This window comes from Perna viridis, chromosome 5 (genome assembly GCF_037379345.1).
Source record: "Perna viridis isolate PV_CMFRI_1.1 ecotype Kerala chromosome 5, ASM3737934v1, whole genome shotgun sequence".
Lineage (NCBI taxonomy): Eukaryota > Metazoa > Mollusca > Bivalvia > Mytilida > Mytilidae > Perna > Perna viridis.
The window spans coordinates 8,876,212-8,903,332 of NC_142449.1; the positions used below are offsets into that span (position 1 = coordinate 8,876,212).

General features: G+C 33.4%; 1 protein-coding gene across 3 annotated transcripts; it reads left to right on the forward strand.

The window, feature by feature from the left end:
* Positions 1–3,187: 3,187 nt before the first annotated feature.
* On the forward strand, positions 3,188–23,899 carry LOC148615869 (monocarboxylate transporter 14-like). 3 transcript variants are annotated; one of them, XM_088581516.1, is made up of 7 exons: positions 3,188–3,332; positions 16,731–17,050; positions 17,909–18,052; positions 18,281–19,312; positions 19,879–20,154; positions 21,791–21,916; positions 22,198–23,899. In XM_088581516.1, exons 2-7 carry the CDS (start codon positions 16,768–16,770, stop codon positions 22,383–22,385), a joined length of 2,049 nt encoding a protein of 682 aa, XP_088437642.1. In that variant the 5' UTR covers positions 3,188–3,332; positions 16,731–16,767; the 3' UTR covers positions 22,386–23,899. The 3 variants fall into 3 exon arrangements, with proteins under 3 accessions (XP_088437642.1, XP_088437640.1, XP_088437641.1); XM_088581514.1 differs by lacking the exon at positions 3,188–3,332 and adding an exon at positions 9,306–9,421; XM_088581515.1 differs by lacking the exon at positions 3,188–3,332 and adding an exon at positions 12,639–12,761.
* The last annotated feature ends 3,222 nt before the right edge of the window (positions 23,900–27,121 follow it).

Below are 27,121 nucleotides of genomic sequence, written 5' to 3' on the forward strand. Positions count from 1 at the left end.
TTCGGAAGCGAAATATTTTTACAATTCAAGGTTAACACATTTGTCAAGAAATGTTTTAATTTCAGTATAAGATAAGATAAGATAGTTATATTCACCAATACATATGGAAGTGCACTGGTAACAGGTTATCGTTAATTAGGGGTGATTTGAATGCTGCATCATTAAAATTGCCATGTTTTGAAACTTTGAAAATAATGTTTTGATGATAACACGATACCTTGACAATGACCATACATATGTATTGTAATATTACACGTTTCACACAGTAATTTATTTAGTTTCAATTTCACAAGTCAACAACAAAAACAACTTTGGTGGCACCTTTCCTTATTATAAATGATACATTTCGATATATGTTTTGTTCGATGAAAATTAAAAACATAAAAATTGATAACACTTTGTAGTGTGAGGTGCATTTACAAGGTCGACTTGTTTACAGTTTGAACATCCATGTACTTAAAACAGATTATATGACTCGTGCACGCGTCAACCTTTTCCTTAAACAAATATTGTGACCAATTGTAAATGAATCTGTGTGTTTGTCAGGTAGAATATGGCCGTATGTTTGTAAAGTGGTGGAAGGAGGTGACATTTTGGTTTGGGTTAGCGGATCCGGGGAGGGGGTTCTTGGGGCTGGAAACCCTCATCCTTTCGTCAGAAAAATTAGTTTATTTCTTCTTTTTGGGATAATGGGGTAAAAACTGACAAATTACAGCCTGAACCCAATCTCTTTTATTTGAACCCCTCTCTTGGAGGTGGACAGGGGGATTGGGATACAAGGGTTAAGGAAATTGGAATCGGAGGTTGAAGGGGGAGGGAACGGGGAACGGGAGGTGAAAAATACGGGAAGCGGGAAGTATGATTGGGAACCGGGTAAAATGATAGGTCGGGAAGTGGTGGTCAGGAGGGTCAGAGGCGGTGGTCTAGGAGGGAGGGGGAAAGTGGGGATGAAGTACCCCTCCACTCCTCTCCTCTCCAGATCTGCAACAAAAATCTGTCCACGATCATGGGCTAAATTCTAATCATTGTCATCTTTCATAACCATGGCTCGTCTCATTGATCTCAAATTCTGTTTCAATTATTTATCCTCTACTTGACACAAAATATATATTAAAGGAAACCGCGTAGATTAGGTCGTTCCTTAGAGTCCGAAAAGAGAAATTTACGTGCGAACGATTTCAACAGACTTTGTATTTGATGCCTAACCTTACATTAATTTACTAAACTAACGAACGGTGTAGACAAAAAATTAAAGTGTGCACATGTCAACAAATACAGGAACGGTTAACATGATCATGGTAACTATAGAAAGGGGCCGACGTTTACGGCCCTCTAGTACGTTGTATGACTAAGAAAAAAAATCGTAAATAGCAAATTTGCTCTATCTAATTTAGCATGAAAAAAATCGATAAAACATGCTTAAATCGTGATATTGCGAATGTATTAGAAAATACATTTTTTTTTCAGTACGTAACAAATCGCTATATTGCAGTTCAAATTGGAAACAGGTGTCGAAATAGTCTGAAAATGGGGACAATGTTACATGTATAGTTCAAATTGGAGATTTCCGATTTAAGTTTGTTAGTTATGTTTCGGAAGTTTCGTAATATCCTAATATATCCCAACAAAGAATTTAAAGAACTGATAAGTCTATATAGTCTAACTATAGCAATATCTGTGGTTTAAGGTGTGTTGGAAAGTCTTGCATCATCCGTTTAATCACCATATTTATTGCTTTTGTGTTGCATTGCGGGTAAGTCATTGAAAAAAAAAGAACTGGTAAGATGTTATGTACATCGTTTTTTTCTATGATTTTATACAGGTCAGTGGTCAGAATCTTTTCTGTTTTTTTTTTTGTTTTTGTTTTTGTTTTGTTTTGTTTTGTTTTGTTTTGTTTTGTTTTTGTTTTTGTTTTTTTGTTTTTGTTTTTGTTGGTTTTTTTTTTTGGAGAAGGGGGGGGGGTCGGAAGGCAGTTACCTGGACTAAATTTTCCTGACATTTATATAGTGCTTAACAAATTTCACACTCTATAAGCAGTATTTTACTTTTGTTAGGGGTTCAAGGGAGGAGTTCACTGTAATTCCCTGGCTATAGGCTTGTTATATATGTATCCAGATGTTTTAGATAATGTAATGACGGATAGATGTTCATCACGACCTGTCAGTACATGTCACGAAAGAAATAAGAATAAAGATAAACGAAATTAATTTTTTGTAATATTTTCAACGAAAATATGATTTTCTAAATCAAATGATTTATATGCATCAAATCTTAAATCAGTGTACCTCCCTACTCCAAATTTGCTTTACTGTGCATGAGGTTATTTTCCAAAGTATAATTCATGAATTTTCATGGAAATCCCATAAGTCGATTTTTGTTAACAAGTGGTGACTTAGTGCAGTGTAGTAGTTGTGGTTACAGATACGTGCACAAAATCGTGCATCAAGTGGAGTGTGAGGGTATCGAAGAACTAATACTTGATATTAACTGTCAAATGGTATGTGAAAAGCATACTAAGCATAAAAGAAAGTAGTCTCATTTTATGCATATACTAAAATAGACATTACAGGTGCTAATCGATTACCTATTGGTAGTATTTGTCTCAGTAACATGTCTACCAATCGTATGATGTAGTTACGGTTATAAATTAAAACGTGGCGTGACTTACACGTGATGTTGCTCATCTTCGAAAGAATTAAAAAACCTCGTGAAAACAAGCTATGAAACCAAAAATTGTATTAGCTACATCGTGAAAGCCGATCGAGCTGCATTCATTATAAAATAAAGGAATTAAAACAATTCCTTCTAGGAACATTAAATATCTTGTAAACTGATCACGCTTTCAACAATAAGGATCAGTAATTCTGGTATAATAGTGACAACATTTGCATCGTTTGAGTATAAAATACAAATGATATGAAATATGTAAACAGTCTTTAACTTAATTCGATACAGAAACTCTTATATGTCATTTTTTATGCTTTTCACGCATTGCATAATGAAAACAAGCGTTTTTATTTTTTATGTATCAAACAAAGTCCTGCCCATTTTAGTCCAATTCCCGACGACATCGCCCATTTCCCCCGACCACCCCCTTTTCCTCCCAGGTTACATTTATGACTGCTGTTTAAAGAAGTAAAATGGTGTACGAAGTGTCTCTAATTTGATAATGGCTTGTAGACATAGGGAGAGGAACCTTCGACCAAAGCTTCTAAACATGCGTACGTGGTGGTTAACACATACCAGTACTATTTCCGATGATGCACACTGTTATGATACCACAATTTCAGAGGAGATTCGACATGTATTCTTGTTTAGATATGGTATATTGTGTAAGTAGATTAACACCTTATATTTTATGAACGCCGATTTTATAACACAAGTTCAACAATAAAATAAAAAACAACAAAAACTCTTCATGGAGTGGTACATCCAACGATTTTCACATCAAATAAAGACCTTGGACAATTAAAGATTGACGGTAAGTTGCAGAATCAGGTCAATAGTAACTGTATTTCGTGAATTCCACATGTGTATACATAGATAATACTTAAAGTCGTCTGAAAAAAGTTGTTTTTTTTTAATTCTTTCAATATTTCGATGTGTTTTTCTACAAAATTTCTCAAGTTTAAAATGTGCATTTAAATCATATTTAGTTTTATGGTTCCTCCAAATGGACAAATCTTGAATTTCAATGTCATTATGAATTTTAAGAATGGAAAGAAAATTTTACAAGTCAACTTTATATATTCTCTTAAATATTACATATTAATGGTATTCATTGTTAAAACAGTTTGTGCTGCTGTCATAAAGTAATTAGGTTTTTTTATTGTTTCCTTTTTATTGGCTTAGTAGTTTGTTCTCTTTATTCACTTTCATATCAGTGCTTTTTTTTTCATACTATTTATACATGCAAAAAAGAAACTCCGTCGTCGTTGTCGTCAGTACAACGTTAGGCATTTATTCCGCACAAAATTTTAATTAGAACCGTGAACCGTATGGATCTCAATGTTATTGTACCACACAATTCCATATTGAAAAAATCAGGCTGAGATAGATTTTGGTGGTTATGACTCAGATAGTTTTTGAATGTTGGGGTTGTTTTCATTTCTGTTTCCAGTACGATAACTTGTCAATAAATAAATGTATCTTCCACAATCAGGAAATACTACCCCGGACTTTACATTTTATGAGCAACTCGGCGGGTATTTCTAGAAAAGCAGAGGACGCTTACCCTACCGGTGCACCTGGTCCATGCTCCTAGTGGAGTCTGAGTTGCTCATTGCTTTTATTACTTTGTATGTTTTATTTTAGTTACTTTATGTTCTTTGTTGTGTTTGTCTGTTTTCCATGCCTGGTCTTTGTCCCTGTATTACACTCTGTTGATTACCGCTAGAACCTTGATCCCTTGAGTACTCTTTCACATTCTTTTTCCCTAGTCCATTTTGCTGCAGCAGCATATATGCATTGTCAAAGGTTTACAAGAGTATGTAACAAGGTTGAATGTCGAAGGATTTGATTTTTTGTTTACTGCGTACAACTTTTTTTATGTTCTCGTCTTTAATTGACGTGGGCATTAAGCTGTATTGTTGTCCGTCCGTCTATCGACTAAAACGTCGCAAATATTTCAACAACGATTTAGATGAAAAGTTTGAAATTCTTAATACAGCTTCATTTTTGATAATTTGAAGCGTGTATATACTTTAAGGTTCTGACGCACATTAGTTAACCTCGAACCGGAATGATTTTGTTGCTTATTTGTCTTTAAGATTCGCAAAAATCTCAAAAACCTTTCGTGGAAATGACTTGAAATTCTGTATTCGGATATAAACCTTTTTAGCTTGGTCACACATCTACTCTCTGTTTGGTCTTATGGGTTATTTTTTCGTAATTGTACGTCGCAAAAACGTGGAAAGAACTGGAAATTTAGATAGGCTGATTAATCGGTTGCAGTTTAACTTCCTATTTCAGCTATTTAATGCATTTCAAGATGAGAACGTTCAAATAGTCTCTGCTTTGCACTAGTTCGACACGCTGAGTCGGATTTTTAATGTGATAGTACATCAGAAGAAAGCTTGCCACTTCACTCTGACTCAGACACATTATCCTGACTCCAAGGCAACGAGTCGTTACTCTTATTCCTGAATGTTGTATCCTTTTTGAAAGTCTTTTGCATGACTCGGTCTGGGTTAAAACCCAAGACCTTCCGCACTCGAAAAGATCACTCTACCGCTAGATAACCGAGGCGGTCTGGAAGGAGATGTTTAGCGTCAGCCAGATATGCTGTACAGTGTGTTAAATGATTTGCTTCTTCCCTTTTCCCTTAACAATTTTGTACTTTTTTAAAGAGTGTCTTTCCCATAAATTCTGTCCACCCTCTCTAGGCATTGTTGAAAACTTCAAATTGCTCTGTTGCACATGAACATCCTGTTTGCTTGAATGATGTTATAGCATTTCTCCCCTTCTTATCAGCATCAAGTCTATTTCCCCTTTCTTATAATCTCCAAGTTCATGGTGATTTTTAGCTACTATCTTACTTCTCATTTAGGAATCAATTTATCGCCAAAGAACATTTACCCATTCTTTTTTCAGTATACCTGTATATAAAAACCTACATTTTGTGCTTCCACTGAATTACACATATCCTCAGATTTTGTCCAATATTCACAAACCTAAGCCATTCTTAGATGTTCTATATGGAACACTCAAAATATAAAGATATAGCCAGTATCTCAGCTTTCTAATAATATCAAGAGTTGCGGTCACAGTTCCGGTTTGGAGTTCAATGTAAGAGTAATCAAGGGAACCAATGTTGTAGCAGTAATCAAAAGAATATAATCCAGGCACAAAGACCAGACACGGAAAACTGACATACACAACAAAGAACGTAAAGTAACTAAAATCATACATACAAAGTAACAAAAGCAAATGAGCAACTCGGACTCCACTAAAAACTGGGAGCATGGACCAGGTGCACCGGTAGGGTAAGCGTCCTCTGCTTTTCTAGAAACACCCGCCGAGTTGCTCATAAAAAGTCAAGTCCGGGGTAGACAAACGAGGAAAAGAAAACTATGACCCGTTGAATAAATCAGTTTTTTCATGGTGCAGATGGATACTCCATAACGACCCACGAGTTCATGATGACGACCATAAAACTCCTATAGTGATGACTTCAATTTTGTAGCAACATAACCCTGTTCCAGAAGCCTATTTGTTAGAGTTCTAGCGCGATACAAAAAGTCTGCGTAGTTTCGACAAGCTCTGGCATAACGTATGAGTTGTGATATGAACACTCCATACTCCAGGTGCTGAAGGGATGTTGCCACATATGAAAGGAAAGTTGACAATTCTGAATGAAAGTCATCACATTTGTCGTAAAGTTTGGTCATTAGTTTTCCTTTACCATCGATTTGTAAGTGTAGGTCAAGATATGAGGCTGACTTATCCCCGAAATTAGGATTGTTTAAAGATAATAATCTATATAGCGGAAACCAGGATTAAAGGATCTAGCCAAACAATATTCTTTCTTTCGGACCAGAACAGCTATAAAGTCAGCCTCATAAGAGTGAAGGAATAGATCAGCAAGTAAAGGAGCACGATTTGTTCCCATTGGAATGCCGACTTTTTTTTGCGAAACACGTCCACCACACTGGACAAATATGTTGTCGATTCAAAATTCCAGCATTTTGTAAACATCTTCCTCTGTATATTTAGAAGATGATTCGGCATTATTTCTTACAAAGTAATAAGTTGTGTATAATTTTTGTATAACTAGAATGGATTTGTCGACAACCCCACCGGGATGAAGAATATCATCTAAAGGCCACTTATGGGTCTTCAGTGAACGAAACCCTCATACCAGCTGGGCCCAAACAACATTATACACAGGTACAGCGAAATAGTTGCCTTTAGAGACTCCAGCCTGCAAGTAAAAAAGAAACAAAACACACAGAGGTCAGACATTCCTGACTTCGGACAGGCTCCTATACCCACCAAAAATTGTTTATATCGACATATTTTTCCATGTCAAAATCCAAAAGTATCTATGTATGCTTTAGTAAAAAAGTAGTCCTTTGTATATTCTGATTAGCATGAGATACTTTTCGGGTTCTTTTGGAGACTTGTGCTGAAATTTTTAATCATAATTTATAATGAATTAACCTTTAAAAACGGGATTCTAAATTTTGTTCATCAAGTCACGTATAATATTGCCCGCTGAATTGTTTCAAATTTGGTAGCATTCTGTGGATTCATAGTATTCTATTTCCTTCGTCATAAACAAATGAACGGCAAGAAAAACTGCATTTTTATGCAAAACTCAAAGAAAATTTAAAATATATCCTTTAGCCCTTCAAAAGAGTGATTAATGCTCATTCACAGCAACCTTACATTGTCAGCAAAATATAAATGAAATCAGCATAAGATGTGTCTGTTTAAAATTTGAGAAATATTAAGAATGCGTCTCTGTTAATGAAACACTAGAATTATAGTAGTAATTTAACTCCGAGTAGATCGATTGCTTGCGAAAACGTCTAGATTTTGAAAGTATTAGTGTTTTTTACCCAAAATGATGCTTGATATTCATCAGAAAGACGGATATATGTATTATACCCCCCTCAACGAGTTATTATCTCTGATTTATAGTCTGAAGTTTCACTGACTCAACTAGTGCTGCTAACTTAAAGTCCAACTTTTTAACGCTATAACTGCACTTGTATACGACACTTGCAACAACACGCCTCCTCTGCCAAACAAATACACACATGCTATGGCGTGGGCAAAAAATTGAATTAATTATCCACAATAACTTAAGTGTTTGAAGGGGTTTATTTATTTTTAGGGTTCTGTTTTTGTTTAATATGCCTATTTGTCTCGGGACGTATTAAGGTACTAGTGTATCATTTTTTTGTGAAACTTTGATTGTTTCTCATTATTGATGTGAGTTCCCTTTCGATTTTGTGTTGTTTCGTTTTTTTTTTTCAGGTATAGGACTTTAGTCGTACAAAAAATGGGGTGATTTTATGTTTTCTGACTATAACTTAACCCTAGCAGCAATGTCAGTCAAATTTTAAATATTTGTTTATTTGTAACCTATATATTTTTAATAAATTTCCGATTTTACCATTTAAAGTAACTGAACTTTGATCATAAAAAGGGGATTCCAGTTTTCAAACTATAACTCAGTGGTGGTTGCACCCATGTTCACGAAAGTTTGGATAATAGTTTATTAGTATTGATGTTAGCTCCTTCTTCTATTGTTATGAACTTCTGATCTTCAGTTTCCGTGTTTTTGCACTTTGTTCACAAAGGGAGGTTTCCCAACGTCAAGCAATTTCATGACACTGTGTTGATTTTGCTAATAATGTAAGCTTCTGTTTGATTTTTATATATTTAATCACATTCGGAATTGTATCAAGTATGAAATTTGTGCCTGTATGTGCCGCATCTGTTAAGCGTTCGTCCTCTGGTGTAAATATCTAGCTGCGCTCCGCATTTTATTTTTGTTTGCTGCTGCTTTGTTTTTATTTGTTGTTGTTTTGTGTTTGTTGTTTTTTATTGTCTAGTTTGTTTTTGCATTAGTCATAAAATGTATTTGTCATTGGTTTTTTTTTTTGGCGGAAAAGGTAAATCTAAGACGACCAAACGGCCAAAAAAAAAATGAAGAAAAAAACCTTAATAAAACAAAAACAAAACAAAACATAACGCTTACACAAGTCTTTCAACAAAATGTCCGCAACTCTTTCGAATTTCCTATTATTCGTGATTTGTCCTTTCTGATTTTTTTTACCCTCCCCCTCCCTATTTTTCTTGATCACGATTCGGTTAACAATTCTGTTCTCTCACTTCTAGTATTTTCCACCAAGGCAAGCTTATCATCGCTGTGGCACGAAAAAAAGATTCATAAATTTCACAATAAGTAACATTTTGTCTTCAAACTGAAGCAGAGTTCTATTTTTAGCCGTAAAGTGGGTTGAACGTCAAAGGTCATGGCTTTTTCAGATCTATAGGTTGAGTGCACGCTTGCTAAATATTGCTTGTAAAAAGCATTCAAAGTAGAATTTGCAAATAAAAGGCACTTCAGTGCAATGTTTTAAAGACTGTCAAAAGTCGAATTTAGAATTTTTATGCATCTGACAAATCCCTGATTTTTGCAGAATTTTATTCTTTTTTTTCTCCTGATATTCAGCTGTGATATAAATAGGCTAATATATTTCACTTTTATGACATCATTTCCCGTCGTCCAATCAGATCGCTTGATTCAGCTAACTCCTCTTTCTCTATGCAAGGTGACCTCGCGATCAGCTGTTCGGTTTAGCGTTGTGAAGAGTCGGTTCAATTTAAAATGAAATGTCGGTTTTATGGAGTATAATGTGAATTTTGAGGGAAATTTTTAAATTTATCTGAACCCGAAACATCAAAGGTAAGTCATCCTATTATTATTTAATCATATTAATCCCTGTTTTGTTAAATTTCACCAATTTTCCTTTGTTCATGTGGACTACTGACATCAGCTGATTTGTAAACCGCAGATCGATACCGGTAGAATAGTGGTATCTTTTTTGCCGAAAACTTTACTAACTCTTTATGTTGCATGGTGACAGTTTATGTTTAGTGAATAACGGTTTTTGGTTTGCATTTTATTACATTCTGATTTGTTGCAGTGTAGTATTTAGCAAGAAAAAAGTCAGTTTAATTGTATCACCCTAGGCGCTTACCAAAATTGGGGCCCTTCCAGTGACTGGGGTATTCGTTATTACTAACTCTTCTGTGTTGACTAATATCTTTCTATTTTTTGTTTTTGTTTTTTAATGATTTTTCTAACATCATCATTGTTTCTTTCTTTGTTAGGAAAATTCGATAACGATGTCGGGATTCTGGGTGGAAATTCCAGTTCGGATGGATAAATTACGATTCCTCCCGGAAATACGATATTTCTACCCAGGATTGACTTGTTATTCATTTATCACTTACTAACAATCTTTTTTTTTTTCTGTGATTTATCACTGAAGTTTTTTCTCGTAATGATTACAGGAAAGATTTTTTTTGAATTAATTGATAATGGTTAAGAATATCAAAAAGAGAAGTTCATTTTCCTTCTTTACGCAGAAATGTAAATTCAGAACTAAATTTTAATGTTTTTGTGATATCTGTGGAACTGTTGCTCATTTAGACCCCTTTTGACTCTAAGTATGTTGGATCGCCTTCAGCACCACGTAGCCAAAATGACCAGTGGCACCACTGGTTCCATTTTTTATGCAATCTTGCTTTCTCTTCAGTTGTCATCAAATGAAATTTCAGCCGTAATGTAACTTTTAAAAAGCTATACCCAGTAGATAGCTTTCTGTAATGTGTATGGTTGTTGTATTGTGTAAAGAAGTATTTTGTGAATGATTTCTTATAATTTTCTATTCAACATTTTGTGTCACCAAATTTCTACTGAGCAGAGAAGCGTTCTTTGTATATGAAGACGCATTTTTGATGTTACAGTTCGTCTTATTTAAATACCATGTCATATACTGTTTATTGCATTTTATATCCATATGGATTAAGCATGTAAAAGTGTTTATTCTGTACATATTCTGTTCCCTAACAAGTGGAGCTCTCAATCTGAAACAAAGAAACAAAACCATTATGTATGTTAACCATTGACTGTTGATGGACATAATTTATGCTAATTGTGTCACACCTCTTCGACCCCTTAAGACCAGTGCATTTTCCTACGCATTTATTCAGGAAGCTATATTGGTCATCAGCAGAATCGAGGTTTCCATGGAAATGGAAAAATCGGACATAATTAAAGGATTGCTGAATCGATTTCTAGACATCAATGAAGTCACAACAAGGAAAGGTGTGACAGAAAATAGGTGGACGCTATCATCATTGTCATATTTTCTGTTATTAACTTGCATGATGTATTATCATTTTGTTGCGTTTTTATTTTTATATCACTGAAAGAATATCATCTATGGCAAATTCAGAAATGAATAGGATAGCTGTATATAGACATTTTGAGATTTGACGAAATAGAAGAAAGGGTGTAAATACTTTTGCAACAATATATTTGTATATATGTATTTGTTTATTGTGTTTACTTGTGTTCGTGTTTGATTTTCCCTGCAAATGGAGAACTCTTACAGTCTGGTATCGCTCAAGTTTTGAATCTTGCTTCATGCGGGTGTAATCTGAGTTACTATAGTTTTCATAAATTAAAAAGTTCTTTTGCAATTGTAAAACCTACATGTATGTTGAAGCTGGTGTTGATCCATCGCACATCAAAATAAAATTACGATTCGTTGGTTGTCCAAGTTCGGCATTATTCATGTACGGGGTTCATAACAAGTTCAGAATGACTCGTTTTATGTGCATCCAAAACTTTACAACATCGACCCTGAATCATATCTATCTATTCGTCAAATGTGATGTTAAGGACTAGACTGGTGCCAAAACTCGTTAATCGTAGGCCTTTGCTTGGAAATTTTGGTTGATTATATAGAAAATCATTGAAAATCATTTGTTGTCCATTTTTATACTAGTCAGCGACTCTCGCCTCTGGACCCGCCACTGCTAATACGGTAGTACCAATGATGGTTAAAATCAGGAGAACCTAAAGTCATGCAGAGAAATATCTTTCCTAGACCCTTCTTGAACTGCCTCGTCAACTTTCCACGTTTATTTTTTAAAAATAAAATAATAAAACTCTTTCCGATTATATATATGGGCAATGGTGTATATTAATTTTACTTCGTTACCCGTTCGGTTGAGGCTGGATGGAGTCAATAATGAAATATTGCTATAGAAAGTTTTATTGCATGAATAGAGCTATAATTGTCCCGATTTTTGTCGACGTGATCTCGCTGATTATATAGTCTTTTGATTTGCAATAATACAATTTTCAATCATTATCAATTTATGTTTAGTCGATGCAATATTTTGTATTTCCAACTGTTGTTGATACAAAACCTTTATGGGACCCCTTAATTTCAGAAGTTGTTTATCCAAAAAGTGAGATAAGATTGCGGGTCAGGGTCATATAAATAGTTGACTCGGGATCGGAGATAAAAAGATATCTAATGGCCAGCATTATCCTGACAACGGTCAACATTAGTCTTTAGTAGTCGATATAGTTTTAATTTAACAGAACTAGTTTATATTGTATTTTGTAATGGCATTAAAAACGTCATTGCGGCATTGATAATTTATTTTGCTTTTTACACAATCTTGTTATAGTTTTGGCCCCAGTAGACCGACGCTGCCAATGAAGCACTCGATGAAAAATGATTATTTGTAAGAAATGCTTAAATTGATTTTATAAGGAAGTTAATCATCCTAATTCGAAAAGATAAAGACCATACGTTTTATACTAAATATTATATACTATTTTCTAATGTCTAAAATTTCTTAATGAAAAAATAGTAGAAAATGGAATGAATTGCTGCAAGTTGCGCTGAGCTTTTATAATCTTTTCGAGTAAACCGTTCTGTGCCTCTCATTGTGTATTCCCTTTGTGATACTGGCAAGGTGAAGGTTGCATTAACAGCTGTGAGTCACAACGGACAGAGCATGCGCGGAAATAAATTTGCTGGATAATAGAACGTTTCGTAGGTTATAAATCGCGTGCATTTCTAAGCTAAATATTTGTAGATTAAAGGATTGAAAACGCTAAATTGTATTGTGAAATGATATAACTCTAATGTTTTGAAAGGAAAATGGTGAAGAACATTATTGGCAATTTTTATTTGTCTATCGACACTGTATCTGTGGTAAGTGGTTACTTAGATGTACGCAGTTGCAGCATGTTAAAAGGAGGTTCAGGCAACCAAGATATCTAAGCGGTTTAGCTTAGTAAACATGATTTATGTGAATATCACAAGAAATTGGTGGGGTGACACATCTTTACGTGAAATTCAGTATTTCGTTACCTACATAATTTTTTACTGTCCTTTGTCCAGATTTCAACTACATGTAATTACAAATGTTTATAGAAATTTGTCTACAATCTATGATTTTCTTTTGAAGTTAATTTAGTGTGAAAAAAAAAATACAAGAAAAGCTCCAACATCCCAACAATTTTAATTTATGTACACCTATCGTAAGTAATAATGACTGATCACACCACTTGAAAAAGAATGATACAGTAGAAAACCAGAAGTCATTCCTGTATTTTTTCCCCAAATTTATGGCGGTACTAAGAATTTGTATTTCAATAATGATGTCAACAAGCTTTGCTGTCTTATTACAGGGTTAATTGTCTATTCTTGTGTCATCACGCTGGATTGTTTTTTTTTTTTACTGAAAAATAGAATCATGAGCGTTCCTTGTTGAAAAATACCAAAATTGCTATATCTTTATTCACATATATCGATGTAATAAAGGACATGAACAAATACAAATTAAGACAACAAAACACAAGAAGACAAACTCGTACGCATACACCAAATAAATATACACAATATTTATGTAAAATATACTCTGGAGTGTACTGTTACAGATCACCGTCTAGTTGTAAATTCGTAAATCACGAATTAATAGACATCTACATTGATGCGCATCGGTGGGACTATATGGACTATTCTTTGCTTCGGGAAATTTCTTTTGACAATTTATCTTGTGTCAGGTTATTTATCTATTGTTTTGTTTTTAATTCGTAAGTTCAATTGCATGCGTAACGGTTTACGTCTCAACAGGCAATGTTTGTGCTGTAACAACGCATTTGAATGAGTTGTTTTGTTTTTCGAAGATCGTTCATCCATTTTTTTGTTTGCTTTCCGAAATCTGGTTTTATTTTATTCTTTTATATCAATATGTTTTGCCCTGTGACCCTTGCATTTCTCTTCATATTATTTTAAACTGGCATTAAAACTTTATTTGGGTAGTTTTATGGAAGCCTTGTTATTTCTTCAGTGTTTTTAATAGGTAAAAACCTATGGAAAATCTAGAGAAATTCTTTTCCCGACTAAATTTTAAACGCTTACATCTGATATGTGAGCTCACCGACCCATTATTTTTTCTACTTTCACATTGTTCTAAAAAGATTTCACGACCCTTTGAAATCCTTGTTATTCTTTAACAGAGCAGCGAACTTATAAGTAACGCTTCTCCCTTCCGTTTGTCGTATGAATACAGCTGAAACGTTTAACCCCAATAATCAATCAATCTACTGTGTATCCTATAGAATGTTTTGAGTTGGTTTATTTGATTCGTTTTAAGAGTTTCAGTTGAAGACCAAAGCGATAATAGTGGATATGACAGTGACACAGTGTTATACTAAAACTATAAATGTTTATTTTTATTACTTTTTGAATTATTATGTTATTCGTAAATTAAAATTGTGAAAAATCCATCGAATCATGTTGTACTAAATACTAAGAAAAGGCTCCTTTGTATGAAATTTCTGTACGGAGAAACAATAAGAAGAAAGAATTGTAGTTACTGTTGCTATTGGGTGTTATATAGAGGGGTTCAGTCTAGGAGCTAGTCTTCGAGTGACTCGGTTTAGTAGTTGTTGTTGAAACACAACAATATAATATAAATAAATAAACAAATAATATAGTCCATGAAATGACGCGCGCTACGATGTAAAATTGTGATACAACACGCTGCATAACATTTGTAACGAGCATACTCGTTGAACGTAATTTGCTTGAATACGATGCACGAGTTAAATTCTATAATGAGTCAGTCTTGTGTTCTTATTTGATTTTGCATGAATGCAAGTCGAAACCGATTTACCGATCTGTTTCGGGCTGTCATGTCCCGGCACGTGATTGTCTGTCTGTCGGTCACACTTGCAAATAAAATCAAATTTTGATTTTAAATTTTCGTGAAGTAGTATACTTGCTTCAGTCGTGGATGTTTTCTGACCTTCCCAATTCGACTCTTCTGTGGAATAGATGGAATATCCAGTAACTCTTTCGTTGACCGGGTTATATTTGTAGTATTAGTTTAAGCAGATTTTAGGACCTTTGATAAAACCAAACTAGAAAGTTGAATGATCTCTAACTTCCCTAGGATTCGAGATAAATCGTTCGGTGACCGTTTGTAATCATGGTATTTTTAAAAGGGATTAATCGAGCCACGGAGAGCACTGGATTTCCGAACAGTACACGGTCAATGCTTATTGCCCTATTGAAAACCCGAATGAGTTACCTCTGACACTTGCAATTGTTGCCGCAGTATATATAAGAGCTTGTTAATGACGAATATTTCTATTAATACAGTTAGTAACATGGGACATTTTAGACGTAACACGTGCTTAAATTTGTAATGCAAAGGTTAACCACTATGGTTTCTTTTGTTAGTTTTACTACAAACTAGAAGTTCTGGTTTATTATGTTCTATTTTCTGGACAAGTTTTTTTTACATCCACGACTGAATATGACTTAGAAATGAGCCCAATCAGCATTAGGACGGTAAATGAGTCCAGGGCAATTAATCACTTTAGACAGCGAGGATAAGATCAACAAACCCAACCAATTTGATCTATATTGTTTTTACGATTGTTCGTGTCACTATTTATCTGTAAATCTTCCTTATTCTTTGTGCCAACTTACTTTAACCTTGTAGCTCACCTGTCTTTAAATACACATATTTATACGTACAGGTATTAATAAAGAACAGCCTTCAACAAATTATTCTTGATCACGTCCTATGTACATGATGTTTTCGTTGACCTAAAATGAAACTACACTTTGGCTAGCCGTCAGATTTCTATTGTGTTTGATGTAATAAGGCACTTTAATAATTCAATGGCCTTATTACATGTAATTTACGACAATCGGTTTATTGCATGTAATTATGTTGTTACACAATTTTTTATCTAGGAATTAACCAACTGTGTCTGTTTTTTTTTCATCAGATTTTTATTTAAATATCATTTCCAAAGTTCTATTTTTACTTGATTCTTAAAGTAACACTTACCTATTACTTTGATCCATGTTGAGAACAAAAGAATAAATTTTCGTTATTATTTCTCTTCTTGCTTGTGTCAAAAATGTTCTTCATGAAAAAGGTTTGAATTGTGAGATTTTTAACAAAGCACATTTGTGGTGTATGTAGTGCTTTCTTAGGAAATTTCACTTCCTTTTCTGAAAAAAAAAACCACTTATTTTCTTAGTAGGATTGTTATGGAAGAGAGAACTAGTGGGTTTAGGTACATGTATATGATCTCATAAACATCTTCACAGTATTCATTTGCAGCATGTTCGTAAACAAGTGTGATATATGTTAATATTAAGTGAAAATGTTTGTAGATGGGATACACATGCCAGTAGCAATTATGATGGTTAACAGTATTATGCTTTCGTAGGTTTGCCAGAACCTCGAGTAGATATTTCCAATACCTTTCTAGCCAAGAATTTTTAAAACTATTTCTTTTCCGCAAGACAAATAATAAAAGTATTCTTCAGATTTTTAGAGCCCTACCAGGGTAGTCATGCCACGTTTTTTTCTTCAGGCAATTAAGATTAGACTTGGGAACCAACCATTTTATTAGTAGGGGGCTGGGATTAAATAATATATATAAAATTTTAGCCCATATTTTTTTTTACTCGGTCATGGACAGAAAATTTTCCCATTACTCAGCAATGTAGATTTCAAATAACAATAAATTAAACACTGGCACTGCTGAAAAGAAAATGTATTTTTTTCTCACTTAACAAAATCACAGTATCCTCTTTATAGGAAAATGAATGGTCTCAAACATTTTAACAATTTTTTTCTTGCATTTGCAGGGGTTGCCATGTAAATTGTTGAAAGTAATAGGGCTCTATGACCCTTACTGTCAAGATGACTGGATCTAAAACATGTAAATTCGATGACATTAGTGAGAAAGATGTTGAAATCGAGCCAGAACCAGAACCCACAAATTCCCGGTGCCCAGATGGAGGATGGGGATGGATTATCGTGGCTGCGGCGTTCTTCGCAAATACTATTGTGGATGGATTGTGTTTCACTGTTGGAATGTACCACGAGGAGTGGATGTCCTTGTTCAATGTCCAACATCAAATATCTTGGGTGCCTTCACTGTTGGTAGGATGCTACCTGCTGGCTGGTAAGTCAATTTGATAAGTGGAAAAAGTTTGGAGTTGGAATTCAAGAGAAAGATAAATGTGAACAATTGTTGTGAAATATAGGCAGAGTGATAGTGGGTTACAAGTTATTCAAATCAAATGGACTGGGGAAAGTGTTACAATCTCAAGAAGTGAATTGAAGGTGAACATATATTGAAAAAGGGGGGGATGGGGCTAAGGGGCGGGGCCTTCTTGAAAGTGAAGATTTTAGTTGACTAATATATATAAAAAGTCAATCGAAGGAATCCACTCTTGGGCCAGGTAGTGTCCTTCTTTTTGTTGTTTGTAAGGAATGTCTTTTTGAAAGTGTATGTTGATAGTTGTTACTTTTAAAATTACATTGTTCAACTGTCAGTTATGTTTAATGTTTGTTGTGAAGTATGATATAAAGTACATCTATTATATTCTCATGACCATATGTGAAAAGCATAACGAAGTAAACAATGGCTAATAACATCAATTAGGTACAATATCATCATCATTTATTTAGGTCAACCCTGGTGGCTCTGGGTGATCATATCAAATTATTTATAAATAAAGTAATTTGGAATTATCAATTACACTACATTGTATAAAATGACACCTGATGATAAATAGTACATGATACCTTTTAAAAGATTTTCTAATGGTAATTTTGAAGAACTGAAAATGAATGCAGATAAATCCTGGTTATATACATGTATTACTTAAACATGAATTATCGTCAATCTTTGAAATAAAGTTATGTAAAAAAAATTTTTTATTTTTTTTATTTTTTTTTTTAATTTTTTTAATTTTTTTTTTTTTCAGAGAAAGTTTTTAAAGCTTTGTTCCTAATGATATCCTTTAAATAATTTCAGGTCCAGTAGCTGGTGTGCTAGCCAACAGGTTTGGCTGTCGGAAGGTGGTGATGATGGGAACTCTAATTTCGGTGATTGGACTATTAGTCAGTACTGTGTCCCCATCATTGGAGGTCCTAACGATGACCTTTGGTGTAGTTACGGGTAAGGTTCCCAATTATTTACAAAAAGGCTGTTGGGGAGGGGGGGGGTCAGAATGTTAAATAGTTGGGATGTTTTTTGGCCAATTTGGTATTAGTTAAGTTCTGTATTCCAAATTTTCTGAGAACTAAAATGTTATCGGACCTAATATATGAATGTTAATGCAAATAAACTTTTAATATTTTTAAGAGATTAAGCCTTTTATTGCATATACCCTTTAATATTTTGCAGGCATTGGTTTTGGCCTTATATATTTACCATCTATTGTTATTATTGGTTATTGGTTCGAGAAGAAGAGAGCCTTTGCAACCGGGATTGCATTATGTGGTTCAGGAATAGGAATAGTAATTTTCAGTGGTTTTAACAAATACTTATTACAGGAGTATGACATTAAAAATGGCACTGTAATATTAGCTGGTGTGGTTCTCCAGTGTGCAATCTGTGGTGCTTGTTATAGACCTTTGTATAAGGCTAAACGTACGCAGAGAATGAAAAGAGGAATTGTGCAACAAGGTTTGATAATGAAGGCATTAATTGCTGAAAAAGAGAGACAGCGAACCATATCAAATGGTTCATTGGATAACTGCATAATTACAAGAGACAATCGATTGATCAAAATCGACAAAATAGAATTTGATAAATTAGACATGGAGAAACTGAACAAAAGTAACTCATATCTGAGTAGACTGAAAGTGAACTTTGCATTTAGTTCTAGATCCCTAAACAAAATTATTCCTGGACTTATAAGAGACAAATTTATGGTTGACTCAAAACCACAAACACCAGTTCAAGAAAGGAAGGATGTGCCTAGACGGAAACGTGACTTTGAAAGAAGGCGTGATAGTGGATGTGGAAGTTTGAGTGATTCACCTAAAGCATCTCCAGGAAACAATCTACCTCAGGATGAAGACCCATGGACAAAACTGTGTGAAGATGATTCGGTCAAATCTCCAAATGAAAAAGACAATAAAGAAAATGGAGCTTTATTAATCCCATGTAAACGTAACAATAGTTTTGGTCCTCAGGATAGTTTCCGTCCCCTGGACTCTAATCATTTAACTCCGCCTCAAACATACATAGGTAACAGTTTGATGTCAGCTATGACGGCATCAGAGTATGAAGCCAGTGTGAAAACTCTTATGACAGAATATGAACATCCAATGCCAGAATGGATCCGGAGTATCTCACACATGTTTGACTTGAGTTTGCTGAAGAATAGGGCTTTTATCCTTTACGCAACTGCTAGCTTCTTAAATATGTTAGGTAAGTTGTTAGACTGATCAATTAGATTTCTTCATTTGATACAAAGCTATCGTTTGGCCTCAGTTGTATAGTGATTGATAAAGTTGAGCATTTATCTTGGAATGATGCTGTGATTCTAACGTTTACAAGGTCAATTTACTGATGCCACCAAATGATTTAAGCTTGAATTATCATTGTTACTTATAGCAAAGCCTTACACTCCTTATTTTAAGAAGCCATTGTAAACATTATTAATAGATAACATTGACGTATAGCATAATTATAGCATAATTTGATTATCGGTTTGAGGAGAAATTTTTCTGACAGATACATGTTACCAGGTAGACAGACATATTATGATTAGTCTATATATATATTTTTTTAAACTGCTAATTACAAAGGCATGATGCTAGAAGTTGATAGGAACATCTAATTAATCAAATTTTCTTATTACAAGTGTGAAACCATACAAATTTGAAATAATGAATAATAAGAAACTTGTTAAATTATCTGTTTCTATATTTATCTTGTTTGCAAGCTTAGAATGACATGTGACTTTCATCAGTTTTCATTTTTATTTTTTGAAGGTTTCTTCATCCCATTTATTTTCCTGGCGGAACTGGTTAAATCATTCAACATTACGGACAATAAGACTTCAGTTTCTGTAGTCTACTCAATCATAGGGCTTTCAAATGCTGTAGGCAGGGTATTTGCTGGTTGGGTGGCAGACCGACCATGGGCAAACACTGTAATACTGAACAATGCCTCCTTGGTGCTGGCAGGAATTCTGACAATTGCTTTTCCGTTCTGTACCAATTTAGCATATTTGTCTCTTGTGTCTGTAGGATTTGGAATAAGTACAGGTAAATTATCTTAAGTAGCACTCCAGTTAAGAATCATGCAAAATGTGATGCACGGTTGGAGAGCCTACATATTTTAATTTTTGATACTTGAAATTTTGTTTAAAATGTTATAGTTGACAGAAATAAACTTGTGGTTTTTCATATAATCCTTGGTCTTAGGAAATAGAAATATATAGAATGTATTGTTGAAATCAAAATTAAGTAGAGTAACTTATAGTCGGCGTCACATAAATAACATACTGTTAAAATTTGAATAAAAATATTTTCTACGACTTTATTGACACCTACCGTCGTTTAAATTGTCTTAAATGACTTGCTCATTCGTTTAGCCAAACGGCTTCTCCCTAAACATTGAATCATTAAATTCCGGTCAGATTTTAATTCTAGGTGGCAATATTTACATTGTAAAAAGTCGGCCATGTTTACAGTGATCGGGTTGCTAGGAGATGTTGTTTACGTTTAAATGGTTTGTCCAAAAACCGAAGAACCCAGAATGCAATTCGGCGTTATTTCGGATATCTCGGATTTATTTTACACGAACAACGTATAATACCGAGAAGTTGATCAAGCAGACGATTGTCACCGGAGTTCGACGGGAACTTACGCACTTCTGTTTGTAAACAAATCGTCCCGTAAAAACCAACATGGCGGATATTAGTATGGGATTTTCCTGTAAGGATTTGTTACGCATGATTTAAGCTAATAAGCGACTTGTTTTTGAGAAGCTGTTTGGCTAAACGAATGAGCAAGTCATTTAAGACAATTTAAACGATGGTTGGTGTCAATAAAGTCGTAGAAAATATTTTTATTCAAATTTTAACAGTATGTTATTTATGTGACGCCGAGTATAGTAAATGACAATGAAATATAATAGAAACAATAAGAGTTATAATGTGAATTATCTCAGAAGTTCAATTAAATAATAATACATTTCATTAGACCAATAAAGCAACTTAAATAATAAATATATATATATATATATATAAAATATGTAGCCTTTTTTAGGGTATCACACAATAAAGAATTTGCATGATTCTTGCAAAGACTGCCACTTAAACATCATCGGATATTACACTATACAATTTTAGAACAAGAAATAATTTTGATGATTGATGTTAAAAATCTTATCTGTTTGGAAACTCTCCAGAAAGAAATCAGTTCACATACTTTAATTGATGTGTTGAAAACTTAGTATGAAGAAGTATCATTAGCATTGAAATAAAGTAAAACCAGTGTAAACAGAACCCTGAAAACTAAACCTATCAAAATCTGAACCCTGAAAACTAAACCTGTCTAAACAGAACCCTGAAAACTAAACCTGCCTAAATCTGAACCCTGAAAACTAAACCTGTCTAAACAGAACCCTGAAAACTAAACCTGTCTAAATCAGATCTAATATGAGGACTGTCATATCAATTTCAGTGATAATGAACTGTGTAATCCAAACACCTTCCTTAACTGAACTAACATTTCAATCTATTTAGACCAGTTTCATTGTAATAAATGTTGAACTTTATTCATATTCTAAATTATATTAGTGTTAATTGGTTTACATACTTGCATGTTCAGAAATATTGGATACTTGACAGTCATGCTATTAATTGCAATTCCTGAAAATGATGCCTTTATTTTTCAGCTGCATTTCTGGCTCTGAGGTCAATTGTAGTGGTTGAGCTTTTTGGATTACATCGGCTTACGAGTACATTTGGTTTACTGATCCTTTTCCAAGGGGTAGCTTCTATCATAGGCTCACCTTTAGCAGGTAAAAAATGCACTTAAATAGTTAATGGTACTAATTTAAAAGAAGCAAAATAGCCTGAGGTTGTTCAATATTTTTTATTTCATAACTTATTGATTGAAATGTTTCCTTTGTTTGTAACACCTGTGTTGTTCTATTACCACATATTTTGTTATAATTTGCCATCTATTGATATGGTCTAGTTATTTGAGAATTGCTGTAGGGAGTTGTACCACCTATGTTCAGGTACATTAAGGTCAGTATTCAATACAACTTTGACTATGCAATATGTTTATTATTTACAGGTTGGATCATTGACCAAACACATAGTTTGAGTGCTGCGTTCTACATGGCTGGGGCTTGCCTTTCTGTTGCAGGGGTACTTGGTTGTCCCTTGAGAAGGAAAGAGGAGAGAGATTTAGACTTTGAAAACTACAGCTGTACTAATAGCCAAAACCTTGACATTGAAACTGTCAAGGTTGAAACTATGTAAGACTTTCGGCAGGGAAATGTTTTCATGGTGCTGAAAGACACAGAAACTAGTTTTGTTTGCTGACATTTAACTAGTTCTCTGTTTAGATAATGGACTGGTTCTCTGCCTAGATAACTATTTGGACAATAGTTAACAAGTGAAACATTTAATTACCTTTATGTAATATGCTATAGGCATGTTTGAAAATGCTGTTGTAAAGTAAACCATCCTCTGTACAAGTCTATTAGATGGTCCAACATTTATATGACATTAATGGTTTAATATTGGTACTAAAATTGTTCTTTTTTTCTGTTATCCCTAATAGAATCATTTTATGGTGTAACATTTATGAGACACAATCAGGGGTTATGTTTGAAGTGCTTAAATAAGACTTGGGATTTCAGAATAAAACATAAGAGGTTGATGTGGAAGTATGCTTTTAAGGAAGAAAGAAAGTCCATGTTTTTGTTACCGAAGATGTGAATGAAATGGATGCTAATGTGTTCCTCTGGTCTTGGTAAAGTTCCTCACTTATTTTATTTAAGTCTTTTCAATGATTAATTCATTTTTCTTTTTAAGAATTTCTAATTCTTGTTAATTTTTACTCATAGTTCTTACTTGTTGCAGATTTATTTATTCTTTTTTACACTTTTTCTTACGATCTGGAATCAATTATTTTGACAATTTTAAATGAAATGAGACTATTTTACCACCACATGAGAGATAGAGGAACGTGATATGTTGCTTTTTTGTATTATTCCTCTGCCTATAGTTAGTGAGTAGATTTGTTACTGTGTACATTAAGTGCTAAATGTTGTTTAAGGTATTTTAACATTAGTGTATATAATTGTATGTTTATACATATGCTATGTTATGAAATTTTTAGAATTGTTTACTTTGTGAATGAGGTATTTTGCACATTTTTTTGTACTTTATGGTACAATATAATACTCCTTGAAAGATATCTTTGTTTCTCACAACTGCCTGAAGATATTTGTTTTTTAATAAGCTTTACCAATGCAATCCATTGTCATTGGATGACTGATTGGTCACATGATAATGATCACATCATTTCAGCACAAAAATTGCACTAAGTATGTTCTTGATGGTTATTTGGCAATTAAAATTAAATGATTTAATTATATTGATATAGACATTCTGTCTAACAACTGATTAAACCTTTGCATGTAGAAAGTTTCAATTTTTCTAATTAACTCCTGTTTTCACGATCAGGTAGTAGTAAATAAACTGATGAGTCGGACCAAAGGTCCCTGTATAAATTAAGAAAAGTGTAGTGGAGGCCTTTGTACTGAAGACTAGAAATGGAATTCTTGTTTTTTTTTTTTTTACCATGATGACTTTCAGTATTAATACTTTTATGATTAGGGCTTGTTGTGATAACTACAGATTTTATTTTGTGTGCTTTGCCAAGTTGATTAGTGCTTATGACTATTAAGTATATTTGTTAATGTTATGGCTTCTGAAGCAAACTTGTTAAATACCTTTTTCTGAAAAAAAAAAACAAAAAAACAAAATTTATTTATTAAGTAAAACTAACAGTGTAACCTGTATAAACCAACTTTGTTAATATGGTTTACAGAGGTTTGGAAAAGGAAAACTTGATACATCAGATTTTAATTGTTTTAACATATTGTAATTAGGATATTGGTTTACATAAGTTTTACTGTGTTAATCATAATCAAATCCTCCCTGAATCTGCCAAAATATTTCAACATGTTGATCGTGTAAATTGTGATTGGGATATTCTTGGTCAGTTGGGTATTAAGGCCAGTTAGAAGGACATATTTATCATTTCTTATAGTTATCACATGTATCCACTCATAGTTACTGTATGTTGAGTGTATGTTATCATCAAGGACCTTTTCAATGCAGGTTCTTTGTTAATTGGATGTGGTATGTGATCAAACCAAGGGGAAGTTAATCAGAAGTCCTACTTTGTCGGACTTTTGATTAAGGGAGCAGTACATAGATCTGTTTTAACATTATTAGTGATCAAATCGCAAAGTAGTTTGGTGCATTTTGTCTGTTAATCTTGTGGTTTGAAGAGATCTTTAAGATTTCAAGGAAAGTTTTTCAACACAATGTTGTAATGAATTTGACAATGTAAATTGGACTATGTGTTTGACACACCTTAGTTTTGTATAAAAACAACCTGTTATGGTCATGCTTTTCACTGAATGTGACTTGTAGTTGCTCTTAACAGCTTAATGCAGATGAGATTTTGGTGATAAGCATAACTATAGCTAATCTTTCTTGTAAAGTATGATTCAATATATATACATTTATATAATAATTAATTTTGCTTTTTAAATATGGATTTGTAAAGTTCAAAGTGACTTCATATGTTTTGTTCACTTGAATTTTAAACAAGGCTATTTTAAATGTATTAATGCAATATCTGGGTCAGTACTATAGTCACACTGGTAAAATGTGTTCAGAATATTAAACCTAAATGCTATGATACATTTGAAATAGCTCCCAATATATATTGATAACTGCTGTTTAAATTGTTAGTGGTTGAAAGATAAGAGTGGTGTGCATCTTCGATTGAAAATGGAAAAATATAGTGGAAAATGTTGCAGGGATTTTAAAATCATTTATATATTATTTTTTGAATTAAAAAAATATTTCTTAATGAAACAATATATAGGGCATTTTTAAATTTCATGTTTCGTCATTCTTAAACAACAATTCATGTTTATATGTGCAACATTATTACTGTTTGGTAAATTTTTAAGAAATTTGGTGATGTGATATTTACCAAGCAGTGATTATGTATATAATGTGTTGTTCCATTTCGATATGATCTCATACATATAATCATTTAATACATTTTATGTGGCAATACAGTGAAAGGTATTTGTATATCTTTGTGACATCAGAAAACAGTATTCGGCTTTCATTGTTTATGTAAGACTTGTCACTTTCACTTTATAATTTTCATGGTATTTGACTCTCGTCATTTTGATGATGAGTAATACTCCAAATGTACTCAAAGCGGAAAAAAAGACAATTGAAAATCTGAAAATTATTCTGTGAAAGATAGCTTATAAGATGTTAGTTCTCAATATATACTGTATAAAGGCTTTATACCTGATTGTACAGCTTTGAAATCTATTTTTGTAGTGCCAGTTTTGTATCAAAGCTTTAAAACAAACAAATTTGTCAATATTTTCATAGTGGTCTAGATAATAGGGACTTTTTAATGTCCACTGAGACAGTAATTTTTGAGTCAAACATTGTCTTTAACTTTTGTAATGATTTTTTATTTTCTGTATAAATTCTTTCCATATTTCACCTTTTTATAATGATATTCTCCAGATTTAGTAAGATGCTCCATAATAATAAAATATTCAAGTTTTCAGATTTGTGATACTTAAGTTTTCTGATGTCAATTGCACTTTGAGATATATTTTAACACAAGATTTGTGATGTGTTTAAGAGATGAACTCAAGAATTTCTACGATCAAAGCTCAGTCGTTTGTAAGGACACACATGTCCTGTTAAAACACATAGGAGTTGAAAGGATTAAGTCTTGTACATTGTTATTGCCATCTGATAAAAATAAAATTGAAAAAAAGTGCATGTGTTTTCTTGTTGAATCATGCCCTTTTAATGTTTTTCATAATTTGCCGCAGTACATATTTAAGTTTGAAGGTACTACAAGAAGAAAAGAAATGAGTTTCATAAGGTGTTCTTTCCAGGGAGTAAGGTTCTTGAAAAAAAATATGCATACCATATTTATTTAGTGACACATTGTGTAACCAAATAGGAAGAGTTCATTTAACTCAGACATATAGATAATAGGTTATCACATCAATAAACGTCAATCAGTTATCTTCTAAACAAACCTAGTTGTTCAACCTTCTCAAGGTTCATCCAAAATCTAGTTCAGTTCAGTACTAAAATAACCGCCCAAGCGATAAAACGAGGAGGACATGATGGAACTACCTCTGATCATTGTGTACGGTATTAGGAGAAATGTCCTAGAATTAGTAACGTTATATAACAATAAAATAAAGCACGGACTAGGAGGCTGAACACGGTTTCCCACCAATTTGCTTAAGAATGAGTAGTTTTCGCACTGGCGTGATAGGACACAATACACACCTAAGACGGAGTAAGTTTTTTCACCCAATAAGTGATGAAAAAGTAATTATTGTACAGACCAGAATGAATTAACAACCGTCCCATCATCCAAATAAAGTATTCGCTTTTCCTTCTACATAATTGTGGGAATTCCAATTTTTAAATCGGCAAACAATTTATCTTGGAGATATTTATAAGCATGGCAAAATCGAACGAATTCGGGTTCACCGTTTACATGTATTTACATTTATTGTTTACAGTAAGAGATAAAGTACATGCATCGTGACAAGATATGAAAGGATATTTACAAGTTCAACTGCCCGCATATAATCGAGGATAAACACGAGTTAGATCTTACGGTTTGACACCAGCTTCTTAGTATCCATGTGTTGGCTTAGTTTACTGGCGAGCTGCCATTGGCATCATTCCTCACTGACATTTGTTATATTTGAGTGTAGAAAGGATATCTAATTGTTAACTGAGATATGTTGGCATAAGTATATGTCTTTTTTCATTTGTTCCTCCTTGGGAAAACATAACACAAACACGCACAAATCAGCGTAATTATACAATTACTTTTTTTTTAGTTTTTCGAATTCTTTCAATTCAGAGGAATCATCCGCCGGTGTTATTACATAACCGATAAC

Bases quoted from the DNA above. Each gene is read 5' to 3' on its own strand.
- LOC148615869 (XM_088581516.1), top strand. From the start codon at position 16,768: ATGACCCTTACTGTCAAGATGACTGGATCTAAAACATGTAAATTCGAT. The intron at 19,313-19,878 runs GTAAGTTGTTAG...TATTTTTTGAAG, and splicing joins TAGCTTCTTAAATATGTTAG to GTTTCTTCATCCCATTTATT. The intron at 20,155-21,790 runs GTAAATTATCTT...TTTATTTTTCAG, and splicing joins AGGATTTGGAATAAGTACAG to CTGCATTTCTGGCTCTGAGG.